Raw genomic sequence first — 18,224 nt, 5'->3', positions numbered from 1 at the left:
GTGGTTCAGAACCCCCGCCCCTGCACTGAATGCTATGGCATACACCCCACAGCCTTCAGTTCTCCTCCTCTAAAAAGCACTGGGACAAACATTGCTCATGCTTCCTTGTTTTCCCAGAGTGCTGCAGCCATCTCTCATCTTGTCATTTGCTCCAGTGCAGACAGGTAGGGCGAGGCTAAAAGCAGGAGCGGAGCTTTGTGAGTCTGTAGAACACAGAACTCAAGCAGGAGAAAAGATGGACATTTAGATACACACCTTAAAGAGAGCCTATGCCTCTGTTCTGCTTAAGGGAGGAGAGATAGAAGAGGTGGACGAGCTTCATCTCTTTCAGATTCTAAGGGAGGCAGAACCCCAAAGGCTGGAGCAGGAGGGCTAAGGAAATTAACTGTGCTCACAGGGACAGCTCTGGAAGCTGTCCTCAAGTCTTGTTAGGAGTGATTGTAACCATGAGAAAAATGCCTCCACAAAGCCACTTGAAGCCTTAAAACACACGATTAAAATACTACAACAACCAGTGATTAAGAAATCATAAAAGTGATTTAAAATGAATTAAATAGCATCATTAACAAACGTCCTTCAAGAATGTAATATTTTAAATGCAAAAAAAATCACCTCTTAAGAAGTCTTATGATAAAATTTTGCCAAAAGCTAGTTTTATAAGATTCCAACAAAATTCTTACTATAAAAAAAAATATACACACATAGTGATTGAGTTAGTTCTATTACAAAATCCTGTCACAGCATAATTATATCATGGTGTCTAAATAATGAACCATGGCACAATGTAGAGGCAACACGTTGTGATGAATTGTCCATTGTCTCTTGTTTACCAGAATGATAAATAGCTAAGTATTTAAAACAGCCATACATACAATTTAAATACTAAACACCTAGTTGTGCATAAAGCAATGAGATATTTCCTTTTTTAAAGTATGATTTGAATCAGATGTGCCAACTTATTAAAAAGATAAATGTATCAAAATGCCTCATAAGAAAAATGTTACCTAATATTACAATAAAATGATAAGTGTTTGTCTTGGTTTAAAGCATGTATGTATGTATGTATGTAGGTGTGTACATGTGTGCTCATGTAGTATTAATATTCAAATAATTATATTTAAGGATATATATTTATGAGTAGAATATAAAATAGATATAAATAATAGGTATATAAGTATGCATCTGTAAAATACATATTAATAATAATTTACATATATCTCTTTATATTTTTACATAAGAATTTTTCATAACTGACTTGTAAAATGTTTTTATTTCTCAAACTTTTAAATTACACTATTGATTTATTGTCTCTCTGTGTGTGTGTGTGTGTGTGTGTGTGTGTGTGTGTGTAAGCATAATTCTACAGCACTCCTATAAATATCGAGGAGAACTTGCAGAAGTTGTTTTTTTCAGTACTCCTTGTAAAGCATGGAAATTGAACACTGGTTGTCACTTTGGCAAACAGCACCTTATGTGCTGAGTTGTCTGGCTGGCCTGGCTCTCTTTTCATGGTTTCCTTGAGTAAGAGCCCACCATTAGGTATGAAAACAATTTAAAGAACTTCATTAGGGAACCTCAGGCCTATTTTTTTCTTTGTCTTTTTTTTATTGAATTTTTTATTTACATTTCAATGTTATCCCATTTCACAGTTGCCAGTTCATAAAAACCCCTATCTCATCCCCTTCCCCCATCTTCTATGAGGGTGTTCCCCACCCACCAACCCACCCCTTCCAGCATCCCTGCCTTGAAATTCCCCTATTTTGGGGCATCGAGCCTTGACAGTACCAAGGGCTTCTCCTCCACAAAAATTGATTTGATTTCCAAGAAAAATATTAGCCATCCTCTGCTAAATATGCAGATGGAGCCATGGGTCTGTCCATGTGTACTCTTTGGATGACAGTTGAGTCCCTGGGAGCTCTGGTTGGTTGGTATTGTTGTTCTTATGGGGTTGCAAACCCCTTCAGCTCCTTCAGTCTTTCTCTAACTCTTCCATTGGGGACTCCATTCTCAGGTCAATGGTTGGCTGCTAGCATTCACATCTGTATTTGTCATGCTCTGTCAGAGCCTCTCAGGAGACAGCTATATCAGGTTTCTGTCAGCATTCACTTCTTGGCATGAGCAATATTGTCTGGGTTTGGTGGCTGTATGTGTATAGGCTGGATCCTCAGGTGAGGAAGGCTCTGAATGGCCTTTCTGTCAGTCTCTGCTTCAAATTTTGTCTCTGTGTCTCCTCCTATCAATATTTTTGTTCCCCATTTTAAGAAGTACTGAAGCATCCACACTTTAGTCATCCTTCTTCTTGAGCTTCATGTGGTCTGTGGAATGTATCTTGGGTAAGCTGGGGTTTGGGGCTAATATACATTTATCAGTGAGTACATACCATGTATTTTTTTGTGATTAGATTACCTCACTCAGGTTGATATTTTCTAGTTCCATCCATTTGCCTATGAATTTCATGAAGTCATGGTTTTTAATACCTGAGTAGTACTCCAATGTGTAAAAGTAACACATTTTCTATATCCATTCTTCTGTTGAAGGGCATCTTGGTTCTTTCCAGCTTCTGGCTATTATAAATAAGGCTGCTATTAACATAGTGGAGCAAGTGTTCTTGTTATATATTGGAGAATCTTTTGAGTATATGCCCAGGAGTGGTATAGCTGGGTCCTCAAGTAGTACTATGTCCAGTTTTCTGAGGAACTGCCAGACTGAATTCCAGAGTTGTTGCACCAGTGTGCAATCCCACCAACGATGGCAGAGTGTTTTTCTTTCTCCATACCCTCACCAGCATCTGTTGTCACCAGAGTTTTTAATTTTAGCCATTCTGACAGTTATGAGGTGGAATCTCAGGGTTGTTTTGATTTGCATTTCCCTGATGCCTAAGGATGTGAACATTTCTTTAGGTGTTTCTCAGCTATTTGATATTCCTCAATGAGAACATTTTGTTTAGTTTTGTACCCCATTTTTAATAGGATTATTTGATTCTCTAGAATCCAACTTCTTGAGTTCTTTGTATATATTGGATAATAGCCCTCTATCAGGTATAGAACTGGTAAAGATCTTTTCCTAACCTGTTGGTTTCTGTTTTGTCCTAATGACAGTGTCCTTTGCCTTACAGAAGCTTTGCAATTTTATGGAGTCCCACTTGTCCATTCTTGATCTTGGAGCATAAGCCATTAGTGTTCTGTTCAGGAAATTTTTGCCAATGCCCATGTATTGAGGCTCTTCCCCACTTTTTCTTCTATTCATTTGAGTGTATCTGGTTTGATGTGGAGGTCCTTGATCCACTTGGACTTTAGTTTTGTACAGGGCAATAAGAATGGATCGATTTGCATTCTTCTACATGCTGACCTCTAGTTGAACCAGCACCATTTGTTGAAATGCTATGTTTTTTCCATTGGATGGTTTTAGCTCCTTTGTCCAAGATCAAGTGACTAAAGGTGTGTGGGTTCATTTCTGGATCTTCAATTCTATTTTATTTATCTACCTATCACTGTACCAATACCATACAGTTTTTAATCACTATTGTTCTATAATACAGCTTGAGGTCAGAGATGGTGATTCTTCCAGAAGTTCTTTTATTGTTGAGGATAGTTGTGCCTTCATTTTCATTAAATTCTAAAAAGTCTTTAATTTCTTTTCTTTATTTCCTCCTGGATCAAATTATCATTGAGTAGAATGTTTTTAAACTTCAGTGTGTGTGTGGGGGGGCTTTTTGTAGTTTTTGTTTTTATTGAAGACCAGCCATAGTTCATGGTGATCTGACAGGATGGATGGGATTATTTCAATCTACTTTTATCTGTTGAAGCCTATTTTGTGACCGATTATATGGTCAATTTTGGAGAAGGTACCATGAGGTGCTGAGAAGAAAGTATATTCTTTCATTTTAGGATGAAATGTCCTATAAATATCTGTTAAATCCATTTGGTTCATAACTTCTGTTAGTTTCTCTATGTCTCTATTTCCATGATCCGTCCATTGATGAAAGTGAGGTGTTGAAATCTTCCCCTATTATTTTGTGAGGTGGCATGTGTACTTTGAGCTTGAGTAAGGTTTCTTTTATAAATGTAGGTGCCCTTGCATTTGAAGCATAGATATTCAGCATTGAGAGTTCATCTTGGTGGATTTTTCCTTTTATTTCCTAGGTGGTTTTCCAGCCTCCTTTTACTCTGAGGTAGTGTCTGTATTTACAACTGAGGTGTGTTTCCTTTGTACAGCAAAATGCTGGGTCCTCTTTATGTATCCACTCTGTTAGTCTATGTCTTTTTATTGGGGAACTGAGTCCATTGATGTCAAGAGATATTAAGGAATAGTGATTGTTGTTTTCTGTTGTTTTTTTAGAGGTGGAATTATGTTTGTGTGCCTCTCTTCCTTTAGGTTTGTTGCAAGAAGATTACTTTCTTGGTTTTTGTATCTTGCTGTTTCCCTCATTGTATTTGAGTTTTCCTTCTATTATCCTTTGTAGGCTGGATTTGTGGACAGATATTGTGTAAATTTGTTTTTGTCATGGAATATGTTGGTATGCCCATCTGTGTTAATTGAGAGTTTTGCTAGATATAGTAGCTCGGGCTTGCATTTTTGTTCTCTTAAGGTCTCTATGACAGCTGACCAGTATCTCCTGTCTTTTACAGACTTTGGTAAGAAGTCTGGTGTAATTCTGATATGTTTGCCTTTATATGTTACTTGACCTTTTTCCCTTACTGCTTTTAATATTCTTTCTTTGTTTTGTGCATTTGTTTTTTTTTTTACTATTATGGGATGGGAGGAATGTCTTTTCTGGTCCAATCTCTTTGAGGTTCTATAGTCTTCTTATATGTTTATGAGCATAATTTTCTTTAGGTTAGGGAAGTTTTCTTCCATAATTTTGTTGAAGATATTTACTGGCCCTTCAAGTTGTGAATCTTCTCTTTCTTTTATACTTATTATTCTTAAGTGTGATCTCTCATTGTGTCCTAGATTTCTTGCATGTTTTGGGTTAGGAACTTTTTGTGTTTTACATTTTCTTTGACAGGTGTGTCAATGTTTTCTATGGTATCTTCTGCCCCTGGGATTCTCTCTTCTATCTCTTGTATTCTCTTGGTAATCCTTGGGTCTATGACTCCTGATCTCTTTTCTAGGTTTTCTATCTCCACCTTTGTCTCCCTTTGAATTTCTTTATTGCTTCTTTTTCTATTTTTAGATGGTTTGTTTATAATAAACTCACCTTCCTTGTTGATGAACATAATTTCTGTAGATTCAACTCATCACAGGATGAAAAGATAGAGCTAGAAATTTAGCCACTGTTTAAGTATTTGATTATCATGCACAAAACCCTAGGTTTGATCCCTGTACCACAAACTAATCAAAATAGAATAGAGAAAAATATATGTGAAGAGCAATAGGCTATATGCAACACACGCATACTTTTATCTTTTAATCCTCTAATCCAGGGTAGCAGTCTTCCCAGAAGGGGAAACAAAATAGACTTCTGATGTAGATGGAGTGAGAAAACTGTATAGGGGAGGGGTAGGGAGGGAAGCAGGGGTTAGGTTAACGAGGGTGTAAAGGGAGGAATGAGAGAGGAAATAGAAGTCAGTGGAAGGGTGGTAGCTCTGGGACAGGGGAGACCCTCAGGTGTCTTTTGAGATTCCTTGCTGTGAAGACTATGAAACTTGAAGAAGCCACTTTCTATAGCAACAAAAAACTTCCAATGGAGGGGTGGGGACACACCCACAGAGCCTTCCATCCAAAACTTGTCCTGTCTATGAGCAGTTCAGGAATAATGATGGAGAGACTGAAGTAATGGCCAACCAATGACTGACCCAACGTGAGACCATTCCATAGGAGAGAGGCAACCCCTGACACTACTAATGATACTCTGCTATGCTTTTAGTCAGTGGCCTACCATTGCTGTCTTCTGAGAGGTTTCATGTAGCAGTTTATGGAAAGAGATGCACAAACACACAACCTAAGAAGGCAGAACTCAGGCTTGTAGAAGAGTGCGGAGATGAAAGGAGGGAACTGGTATGGGGAAGGACTACACAGAAAGTCTTATAGAATAAACGAACATGGGCCCATGGGTGCTCACACAGACTGAACCAGCAACCAGAGAGTACGCACTGGCTGGAACTAGGCCACCTACACACTTGTAGCTATACCTTCACCAATGGCCTCTCACAATGCTAAGCCTCAACTGCTCTTCATGACCCCTTCATATCTTCAAAACAAGTACCACCTGGGTGATTTTTACACATTACCAAGTCCAGATACAGGATGACTTCCAACACTGCTTATTTGTGCTCTCAGAAAACACTTCTGAGATTTCACCTCAGTGATGCTGCTCTCTTCTGAATCACAGCAAATTTCTTAGCTCCAGTAAACCAGCATCAATTGTCCCAGTAGTCCCTTCTATTTTTGGTTCTAAAGCTGCCATTTTTTGCTGCTTGCTGGGGTTGGAACATGCCCCCCTCCCTATTCTATAACCAACTTTCTATTTTCCAACTCCCTCACTGCCTACATTTGGCTGTCCTGGAACTTGCTCTGTAGATCGATCTTGAGCTGAGAGAATTGCATGGCTCTGTCTCCTGAATCTTGGGATCAAAGGCGTGTACCAGCACGCCTGGACTTTTCTTTTCTTCACCTAGCCCTTGCTCTGTACCAGACTGGCCTTGAACTCAGGGATCTGCTGGTCTTTGTTGCTTGGGATTAAAAGTGTGCACCACCCTGCCTGGGCCTCAGCTTTTGATGGGCACTCTTCCTCAAGATCCAGATCAAAAGTCTGTGTCTTCCAGCCTCAAGACCTGGATCACAAGTATGCCTTCTATTTCTGGATTGTAGTTCATTCCTGATTAAAACTATTCCTTGTTCAGCTGTAAACACAAACAGTAAGCTAAGATGGGTGGGATGTTGCTCTGAGATCACTACTTCCTTAATCTCTCTATCTTCCTGAAGACAGGATTCAACTCCCTTTCCCTCTGTGGTGCCCCTTTATTACTTGAACCATGCATATTGTATTTTTCCTTTCTAAACTGCTACACTTGTTCAGAAGGCTCTTCATGAGACTTAACCAGGGAACAAAATCTCTGTTGGGCTTTTCTGAAACTTCCTTTGTCAATGCAATTAATATAAATCTCTTTTCCTTAGCTTCAGGTAGACTCTTCAGCCATGGGTAAAAAGCAGCCACATTCTTCACCAAAATATTACAAGAACAGTCTCTCAGCCACATACTAAAATTTTTTCTTCTGAAACCTCTAGAACCAGTCTTCCATAGTTCAAATCACCCTTAGCAACAAAGTTTTCCATGTTCCTACTAGGATGTCCCATTCAGCCCCACTTAAAGCATCATACTGCTTTTCAAGTCCAAAGTCCTCAAATCTACATTCTTCCTTACAAAAGTATGATCAGACCTATCCACAGCAACTATCTTAGTTATGGTTTTGTTACTGTGAACAGACGTCACAACCAAAGCAACTCTCATAAAGACGACATTTAACTGGGGTTTGCTTGTAGGTTCAGAGGTTCATTCTATTATTATTAAGGTGGATGCATGGCAGTATCCAGCAGACATGAGGAGGAGGAGCTGAGAATTCCTCCTCTTGTCCTGAAAGCACCTAGGAGAAAACTGGCTTCCAAGAAGCTAGAATGAAGATCTTAAAGACGACTTCAACAGTGACAGACTTCCTGCCACAAGACCACACCTACTTAATCAATCCAGGCCATACCTCCAACTAGTGCCACTCCCTGGGCCAAGCATATTCAAACCACCACAATGTTCATAAGGGTAATTAGTCTCAAATTCTTTTTCTTCGTTGAGTCTTTGTGTAGTTTAGATATCAGAGTAACTGACAAGTCTGGCCTGGCCTTGTTAGGGGTAGAAAGACACAGTTCTCACCCCTGGACTAGGGCTAACAGGGCACAAGTGTCCAGGAGTGTTGATGGCTGCTGTGAGCATGAGGATCATTTGCATAATTATGTATATATTTTCATATTCCTTCTTTGAAGAATGACCTCCCAGGTAAAGTCAATGACTCCAGAATGACTAGAAACAGCATGAGTCCAGAAGTCAAGGGTGTGTGTATGTCTTTAGCAAAATGGTAAATGCTGGGAAATTCAGGAGAGCCCTTAAGGCTATGGAAAATAACTCTAAAAACATGAGTTCAAAAATATAATTTCTCAGATATGCAAAAGCATAAGTATGCAATATCTATTGTCTAAGGAGCCTCAAAGATATAAAAAAAAAAAAAACAAAACCGAGGCAGCTACACTATGAGCCAGCTTGTCAGAAAGATACAAAGACAGGCAGATACAGATTCAGACAGATTCCTGAGTTCAAAGTCAACCTGAGACAGAGCAAATTTGGATCAAGGAATGATGAGAATAATAATTCCAGGGTAGAGTCTTACCCAGCTATCATATTGTCTGTGCTTATGCTTCTTATCTCTTCCTAAGAGTCAAGGGGCTAAGGCCATGAGATACTGATTGATAGGATAATCAGAAGGGAACCTGGAGTAAATGACTCAAGTGATGTGTATAATAAAGGACTGGGCTTATGATGTTCAAGAAATAAGCCATCCAGAAAATTTTTTTAGAATAGCAAGAAGGAGCTTCTTGGAGAACTATCTCCAGCAAAGAATAGCAACAGAAAGCTTTCTCAAGATAAAGCTGAATGGAGATCTCCTGAAAAAGCAGGACACAGAGAGAAAGCAATCTGGAAAGTGACCTCGAGTAGAACGTAGGCCACCAGCTCAGAAGCATGATTTCACTTCCAGTTGTTTATTTTCACCATTGCCAGACACCCCTTCTCTCAGAATCCCTCTCCACTGAGTCTCGTCCTTGGCATGTGACTATGGCCTCATTGAATGAGTTTAATAGTGTTCCTTCTTTTCTATTTTGTGGAATAGTTTGAAGAATATTGTATTAGCTCTTTTTTAAAAGTCTGGCAGAATTCTGAGCTAAAACCATCTGGCCCTGGGCTTGCATTTATTTATTTATTTATTTATTTATTTATTTATTTATTTATTTATTCATTCATTCATTCATTCATTCATTCTGATAGGTCTGCTTTTATGTGTTCCTTAGCCTTTTTCCTTCATGGCTTTGGTATTTTTTCTTTGTTTTGTATATTCAGTGTTCTTATTATTATGTATTAGGTAGATTTTTCTCCTCTGTTTCAAGCTATTTAGTGTTCTCTAAGCTTCTTGTATTTTTATAGGGTTTTCTTTCTTTATATTAGAGACATTTTCTTCTATGATATTATTGAAAATATTTTCTTGTCCTTTGAGCTGGGAACCTTCTTTTGCTATTCCCATTATTCTTAGTTTTGGTCTTTTCATAGTATCCCAAATTTTCTGGATGTTTTGCATTAGAAACATTTTAGAATTAACATTTTCTTTGATCAATGTATCAGGTACATCTATCATATCTTTTCTGACTGAGAGTCTCTCTTTCATCTGTCTATTCTTTTAGTGATGCTAGTTCTCTTATCTACTTTTCCCATGTCCAGGGTTTCCTTTAGTTTGTGTTTTCTTTATTGCTTCTATTTATCAAGTCCTGAACAGTTTTATTCATTTCCTATACCTATTTGATTGTATTTTTCTGTATTTCTTTACAGGATTTATTCATTTCCCCTTTAAAGGACCTGTCATCTTCTTAAGTTTGGATTTAAGGTCATCTTCTTGTGCTTCAGCTGTGATAGGATATTCAGGGCTTGGTATAGTAAGATAGTTTGCTCTGGTAGTGCCTGACCCTTGTAGATTGTGTTCTTACGTTGGTCTTTAGCTATCTGGTTGTCCTTGGTATTGGCAGGCCTACTAGTCACTGATGTCAGCAGGCCTCTGGGAATACAGGAAGAGCTGTAGGCCAGGCAATGGAGGGCACAGAGGACCTCATATCTTATTTGAATTGTTGCTGGGTAAAATCTGATTTTGTTTTTGCCTACTTTAACTACTATATTGATAGTTTTTTTTAATTAATTAGCTTGTGAGAAGTGAAAACACTCTCATTTCTTTTTTGTCTTTTCCTAGACCACCACTTATTACATAACTTAGAATCAATGTATGTAAAGAGTATGCACTAAGCAAACACTGCTAATTAACTAATTATCTTTCCATGTGTTGACTTATTTTAATACTACAGCACAGTAAAACAAAGGACTTCTTGGAAAAAAATCTATAATTGACTACACAGGCCTCAAAAACTAAGCGTGACTACAAAATTTCTGAAGCAATTATCATTTTAAAACAATAACTTAAATGTCACCATAAATGTTCTCAGTAACTTTGTCAATAGAATTCCCAGTTGACTAACAGTCACAGTTGAACACACATTGCTGAAGTTGTAGCTAATTTATAAGGAGGCAGCTTCATGAGAGTGAAACAGGAAAGCTATTGTGACTCCATTTCTCCAGAGAGGGGCTGTACTGAGGAAGCTATTGAAAAAAAAATTGATGTCAGCCCAGCAGCCTCTGATCAGAAGAAATAAAAAAAAATAAATAAATAAGGGAAGCTACCTAGTAAGGCTTTTCAAATTGATCTATTTTGTGGCAAAAATAGCACTGAAGAAGTAAACAGCAACCACTAGGAGAGTTTTGTAGGCTAGAGCACAGTATTTTTTTTATTAGGCATTTGACTAGGTACAGACTGTGGAAATATCAGCTCAAACAAATAACTGTTCCTCAGGGAATAGGTGTTAGTTCTGGAGGGACAAAATCATCAATTTTATATGTCAGATCAATGTTTTTCTACAGGCCATCTGCACAGACAGTCTATCTGAAGTTTTAAGGCTTCACAATTAGGATTATGACGGTACTGCCACCAAGCAGATCCTTGAGGATCATGATAATGACAAATAATTCACATACATTAAGAACACTGGCCTCAAGCAAAGTGACATTTTTAATATCACAATATGGAAGATGTATTATATGGGTTGTTTACAATGGGAAATTCATAGCCTATGATTGGTTCATATTCAAAGTTAGTATATGCAGTTAGAATAACCTAGAACAGTGAACACATATCAAAATCTTCTATAATAAAAATTAAACCTCTATATGGTGCCATTTCATGGGCTTTAATGGAGAAACTACCATTAAATATGTAAATTGGCAAAATCACTAATAGGCTGTAAAAACTTAAAATATTAAAGTGAACTGAAAAGAGCTGCCCATTGGAAATCCTGAGAGCTTTAGTACAGTAGACCCTGATCAAGATATGATTAAGAAGCATTTAGTATTTTTAAAACATCAAATTATGTTAGTAACTTTTAGAAAGGTAATTGGCACAAAGAAGCAATAGGACAAAAAGGAGGAGAAAGATCATAATAATTAGTAATCATACACTCACTCTCAATGTGCAATGTTTAGGGTCAGTTATACTTCAACCTGTCATTTGGGGACCAGCTGGATGACCTGCCAATCTTGCTAACAGAAGAAGAAAAACAAAGTTTTTATCTATGTATTTCAGCAAATAACCTTCACCAGGTAGCATACCCAGAATATCCCGACAGCAGAGGCCATATTGTAATGGCTTCTTTTTATGTTAGGCAGGAAACAAAAATGGATCTTTAAAGTCAACTTTGCCCATTTTCTGCTTTTTTTTTTTTTTTTTTTTTTTGGAAACTTGGGGACTGTGGCAATAATATGGTGCTGGTGACAGCACATGTTCCTTTTTCCCCTCTCGGGGCAGAGATTCTCTTTCCAATGTGCCCTAAGTTATCTGCGTACTTTTCCACCTGTTTTCGCCACAGTCCCCTGAAGTGCAGTTTTCTATCCTCTAGCTTGCCCGCATTAGAGAAGCTCAGCTGGGACTCAATGAATGAGTCATGGGAAGAAATGCTGTGCAGGACATTTATGAACCATTGAGTAGTGGTAGCAAGGAATATTAAGTTATGCAAAGAGCTCACCTGTAGAACATTCTCCTGCTAGAAGTCAAACCCTGCAAGTTCCAGATCTCAGGTACCTGTGAAGATCTTTCTGTGTCAACTGGCCATCTGATAAGAGACTCTGATAATGAGAATCATGGGCAGAATGTTAACTCACAGGTTAAAACAGAACCACAAGCATAATGCCCCAAACCTGCAGAAAGCGTGAGACACAGGCTTCCAAGGTCATGCTTTAGTATGAAGGTATTAATTATACAATGATTGTGTAGCACACACTGTAGAATGTGGGAGATCCTTTGGCATTATTAAGACACATAAAGCTCCCGGCATCCACTGCTGTCTTTGCATTACGTTACTCTTTGTGACATGAAATGCGCGTCCCGTATTACAGTGTTCTTTAGTCACCACTTCGAAACCAGTATTCATTTTTTTCCATCTTTATTAAATTGAGTATTTTTTATTTACAATTCAAATGTTATTCTCTTTCCTGGTTTCCAGGCCAACAGACCCCCAAACTCATCCCCCTACCCTTCTACATTGGCGTTCCCCTCCCCATCCTCTCCCCATTACCGCCCTCCTCCAACAATCACGTTCACTGGGGGTCCAGCCTTGGCAAGGCCAAGGGCTTCCCCTTCCACTGGTGCCCCTACTAGGCTGTTCACTGCTACCTATGGCCTTGAAACCAGTATTTTTAAAGAAAGCAGTTTTAGGCATAACTATTAGATGTGTTGTCCCACGTGCTTCTTTCTGAGTGGATTTGGTAAATGAAGGGTATCCTACCCAATAAGCCTAGAAAGTATAGAGTTTTAGTAAACTAAACTAAACTAAACTAAACTAAACTAAACTAAACTAAGAGTTTCTCTGATTCTGCCTTTTCTACTAAATTTAAATGGCCCTGCGAGTAGTGGTATTAGATACTTCTCGGGATACCATGAAGTAAGCAATGTGAAGCAACTTGAGGGAAGGAGAGAGGGAGGGCTTACTGTGACTTAACGAGTCTACCATTTCAAGGAGAGCCAGTCCTTCATGGTGCGGGTGTACCAGGGGGCTACAGTCAGGGAAAATAGGATGACGGGAAGTAAGCTACATGATCATAGCTCAGAGTCCTGATGAGTCATTTATTCCTGCAGGCTCTATCCCCCAATGGCTCTACAAGCCTCGAGAGTAGTACTCACCTATAGAAAGCAGTAGTTAAGCGATTGAGTCTATAGGGTCATTTCTAATTCAAGGTACAACAGTAACCAGAACGATACAAAGTCCTATAATCAACCTTTCTACTTAGCTGTGTGATAACCTTTGTCTCTGGTAGAACCTGACAGCACATTTTAGATACGCTTCAGAAGTTCACATGAAATCTACTTGTAAAGATGGCCTCATGAATCAGGTAGCACTCAGAACCAGAGGATACTGAGAGAGCTCTGCTGTCAAACATGAGCAATGAGCACCTGTAAACAAACAGAAAGTCAAATACAGGAATAGCTGGAATGGTTACGTCTAGATATTTAACCTATCTGACCATGGTCTGACCAATTAGCTGATTCCAATTAACTGAGGCTCAGATGCTTGGAACTGGATGAAACTCATCTGTTGCAATGTTATCCTCTAAGTTAGGTATAAGGCTTGTTGATATTGGTAAATTATAGCCTATTATAAAAGGACTGGATGATTAACTTCAGAACAGCAAACCAGACCTAAAATACCTTGTTTCAAATAATTGTCAAACTGAACAAGACAAAAATAACAGTTGGCCCACATGTTCTCATTAGTCCTATGAAGACTTTATAGGTTCCTACATCCCTAGTATGATGTTTGGGGGTTCCTAGAGACCGTGTTAGCTTAAGTAACTTGTTAGAACTATTCTTAGGATTCAGAGAACTATGTTATATTTATGTTATATTTTATTACATGAGCAGTTTTAGATTAGAATTACTGAAGACAGGAGATGTACAGTGCATGAGAAATGAAGTACAGGATATTACCCTTCCTCAGCAGAAGCTTGCCAAGTATTAAAGCTCCTACCATTTGTGACAAGGAGGGAGTGTCGACAACTAAGAGGTTCATTCAAGTCTTGTGTTCAGGGACTTGTCAAAAAGAAAGTTATGTCAATATGGAATTCTCATGTTACTACAAAGTAGGTAATGGGAACATAATTCCCACATATACAAAAAAACATTCTATCAGGCTATTTGAGAGATCTTTTGACTTATTCCCTGTAACACAGCAGTCCTCAACCCGTGGGTTGCTACCCCATTGGCAAGCCCCTTTCCCTCCAAATATTTATATTTTGATTCATAACACTAGCAATATTACAGTTATGAAGTCAGGACAAAATAATTTTATAGTTGGCGAGGGGGATCATGGTAACACAAGGGACTAATTAAATGGTGCAGCATTAGAAAGGTTGAGAACCCCTGGTCTAACATAGCATTCATTTTTACACCATGGGTATGAGCATCCGAGCATGTTGAGTTAACTCATTCCTGTGCTATATGCTAGTGAAAGATCTCTTTCCCACTCTCTCACTTCTCAGAGGCATTTTACCTGCTTTTGTCAACTCAGGTGCCTCAGTCATAGTTCTGATTTTTGTCTCCTTCATTATTTCTCATTGCCTAAGAGAAGAGCTCCCTTCTCTTAGATCAGCCCTCAATGTTCATTATTTAAGAATAGGGCCTTCCATTTTAAGTGGCAAATGAGATTCCTAGCACACAGGAAGTTTCCATTATATTTGTTTTGGAAGCTTGCCCCATATTAAATATTATTTCCCTATCTTTACTAACATAGTTGTCTTTCTATCTTTACTGATCAAGTAGAAGTTTTCAAACTAGGCCTCAAGGTTTATTTGCGATTCCTTTCCCATCCTAAAGCCTCATAAAACCTTCATAGGAAGGATCCGCACCTCCTTCAGTGTGTTCTCATGAGCTAATTTGCTTCTGACATGCACGGACCATTTTCCACCTAGCAGTAAAGTTGATTTCAGGCATCTCCTCTTTATCTACATAGACACTGGCTTTTATGAACAGAGACTTTGACTCTGCCCTCGTCTTTCCAGTACCCCGAATTCCCACTTTAACATGTTGCTTCAGGTTATAAGATTAAATCGACTAAGTGGTGATTGATTCATAGTTCTTCTCAAGGTCACATAACAAGGTAAACTGGAGCGAAGGAATATTGTAGCTAATGTCTAAAAAATGGTCTAATTGTTTATCTCGGTCTGGATCTCAGGAAGTGGCATTACTTGCTTTCAAATTAGAGTAAATGAAAAGTAGACTGGAGTAAGCACAGAGGAACACGGTGTTCAGAACAGCTGTACTGTGTCCTCAACGGAAAAAGCTAAATTATAATTATGGTCGTGTTTCATCTTTCCTGCCTGGACACGCTTTTGAAGATGCTCTCCACTTCTGTGCTTTAGAGATTCCTTTGTCCCAGTGGATCTGAGAGGGCATTGATTATCTCGCTGACATCTACTGTCTCAAAATATTTGGACTCAGCCTTGAAAATTTAAAACTGGTGAAACATTTAGTAATTCTTTGATACTGTATGTGTCAAGATATGAAAATTTAAGCTATGAAATAACACCATAGGCATGCCACCTGGCTAAGGCCCTTAGGTGTGCACAGAGTTGGAGTTTTAAATGGATCACAGGCACGAGGAAACAGAAATTGAAGTTTAAGCAAATTCTTTCAGATCTAAGGAGAACCTTTTTGTTGTTGTTGTTGTTGTTGTTACAAGTGTCTCTTTATTGGGACCCATTTTCTGTCTTCTGTTTTTCTATATTTTACCAACCCATCTTCCATTCTTGACTTACTCAGATATATTTGTGTGTGTGTGAATGTGAAGGTTTGTCTATGTGTACATTTGTGTGGAAGCCAGAAAAGGCCATGCTACATGTGTTTCTCTATCACACTCCACCTTTCTATTTTGAGATAGGCTCTTTCACTGAATTTGGAGCTTGCCAATTCAGCTTGGATTGGGTAGACAGGAAACCCCTGGGACTTCCTGATTCTGGCTCCCCAGTGTTGGGATTACCACATTATGCATGAGGCATTCCACTGCTTTGCTTATTCTTTTGTTATTCTTTTGCTGCTGTTTATTTATTTCTTTGCTTGTTTATCAACTTAGATGTTAGTGCTGAAACTCCTGTCTCTCTTCATGCTTTGGCAGCAAGCATTTTGCCTGCTGGACCATCTCCTTAGCCCTTCAAATGTTTTTAATGAGCATCTACTATGTGGATATAATACTTTGGCATGCATAAAAACACTACCATGGAGCAATTTATTTAATCTTAATAAAACTGTGTAAAGCCAGTTTTCAACCTTGTCTAGGAACCTGTTATTATTTTCTGGGAATATATACACAGGAGAATTTCCACCTCTGACTAAATATGACGTGTGTTGGGAAAGAATAACCTTTGTATGCCAGGATATAGTGTTGAGCTTGTAATAAAGGATTGCATTTAAGGCTACAGAAACAGCTGGGAAACAAGTTAACTCCAGGAGGAAAGGGATTGCTGTACAATGAGGTAGAAGAAGAATGCAAGGAAGAGAGAATGAGGAATCATGCGTGCCTAGGATGCTGGAAATCTATTTCCTGCAGAGAGAAGCCTTCATTTGGAGGTTGTGGTCCAGATTAAGTATTTCTTAAATAGAGAGATTACACCGTGCCCAGACTTTCATTTATAGTCAGCTTTCTTTCCTCTGAGTACACATTACAGCCTCACCTATAAGCAAATATATTTTCCATGTACTGGGACTAGGATTAATGAAACTAATCTGGAGAACAGTCCCAAAACAAGAATATTTTTCCATAATATTACTATATAACTATATTACTAGACCAGGGTGCAGATGGAAACATTGTAAAAAAAATTAAGCTGGGAAAAAGTTTCCCTTTTCTATTTATTAATATCAGGAAAATGCAGTACATATTTGCAACTTTGTATGCTTGCCTCAAATAGATATATTTTTAACCTGTAATAGGAAGGCATTTGATAATTTTGTATGATGAAATGTTTTAAGTTCATTATATAATTGAAGATGGAGTTGCTCCCTAACACAGATTGCTGAGGCTAACTTTCAGCAGATGAACACATTTTTTTGATTTATGATAGTTTTTAATCTATATTCTTAATACAGATCAAAACAGTTTGAGTACAGTGCTTAGCGTTCAGTAAACCTACCATGCACATAACCTCTGTGATGGTACAAGAATGGATCATAACAGGAAACGTTAGGGCCGTTGTTCACCAGTATGCACAGTGCTTTAGAAATGAATGAAACGGCGAGGTAAGGACTGGTTATGTTTTCCTTACACGGGCACAGATCCAGCTCTTGCTTCGAAGGATGCCTCTGTTGCTAATACACTTCTCTGCCTTTTCAGGAGAATGTTGAAGGTGAAGACTGCAGCCGTTGCAAATCTGGCTTCTTCAACTTGCAAGAGGATAATCAGAAAGGCTGTGAGGAGTGTTTCTGTTCAGGGGTGTCGGACAGATGTCAGAGCTCCTACTGGACCTATGGGAATGTAAGGATGCTCATGGCCCTCTACGCCCTGCCCCGTGTGCCTCCTTATCTCTGTTACTCTTGTTCTGCTGTAGAAAGTTGAAAAGACAAACAGAAAACATCAACAGAACAACCCTTGATACAACTGAAACTTATCCAAAATGAAAGGGCGTGGAATTTCATTCAAATGTAATTTGTGTATTTTTGGCTCCAAGCTTCTCATATTTTATACGTAGCCTAGAGAGATGACTCAGTGCTTACAGCTCTTGAAGAGGACTAGGGTTTAGTGCCCATTGTCCACATCAGATGGCTCACAATTACACACAACTCTGGCTCCAGGGGATCTTATGCTCCTTTGGCTTCTGTGGGTTCCTATTCTTAGATGCACATACTTTACCCACATGCGCATGTGTGCCTACACACACAACTAAAATAATCTTCTTTATATATTCTTTAATATACAGACTGAGTCTTCTCTGAAGTTGATACAACCCTTGTCAAGTCCCATAAGGGAAAACATAATGAAAATCATGTTGCTTTTATCCTAAGCACGAGCTGTATGAGAGGAAATGTAAGATCTCAATAGTAAACATTGCCATTTCATTCACCAATACAATCTAGATGTTGCTTAAGAAAAACCTGACTTATTAGTTCTCCATCAATAACTTAGAGTATCTTTCTCAAAACAAACATGTTTTATATGTTAACCCACATTGCCCAGGATGCTTCCCACTGCCTGTCCGTGGAGAGCCATTTCTTCCCCAGTAGAAAACATATGAGTAGTGAACAGGATTTTGGAATTGCCATAGTTACATCGGCTTGGCTTTGAGGCAGAGCATAGAGGATTCAGGCTGGAAAGAGACGTTCAGGGTG

General features: G+C 38.6%; 1 protein-coding gene across 1 annotated transcript in view; it reads left to right on the top strand.

Annotated features, from left to right (window-relative positions):
* The window catches only part of Lama2 (laminin subunit alpha 2), a 470,233-nt gene that overhangs the window by 109,364 nt on the left and 342,645 nt on the right, over positions 1-18,224 (top strand). The window contains exon 12 of the mRNA XM_032895270.1: positions 17,233-17,373. Coding sequence (XP_032751161.1) covers positions 17,233-17,373 — 141 coding nt within the window. The remainder of the gene's footprint in view (positions 1-17,232; positions 17,374-18,224) is intronic.

This window comes from Rattus rattus, chromosome 2 (assembly GCF_011064425.1).
Source record: "Rattus rattus isolate New Zealand chromosome 2, Rrattus_CSIRO_v1, whole genome shotgun sequence".
NCBI lineage: Eukaryota > Metazoa > Chordata > Mammalia > Rodentia > Muridae > Rattus > Rattus rattus.
Note: the sequence above shows the minus strand (reverse complement) of the source record. Positions and strands in the feature narration are given on the sequence as shown.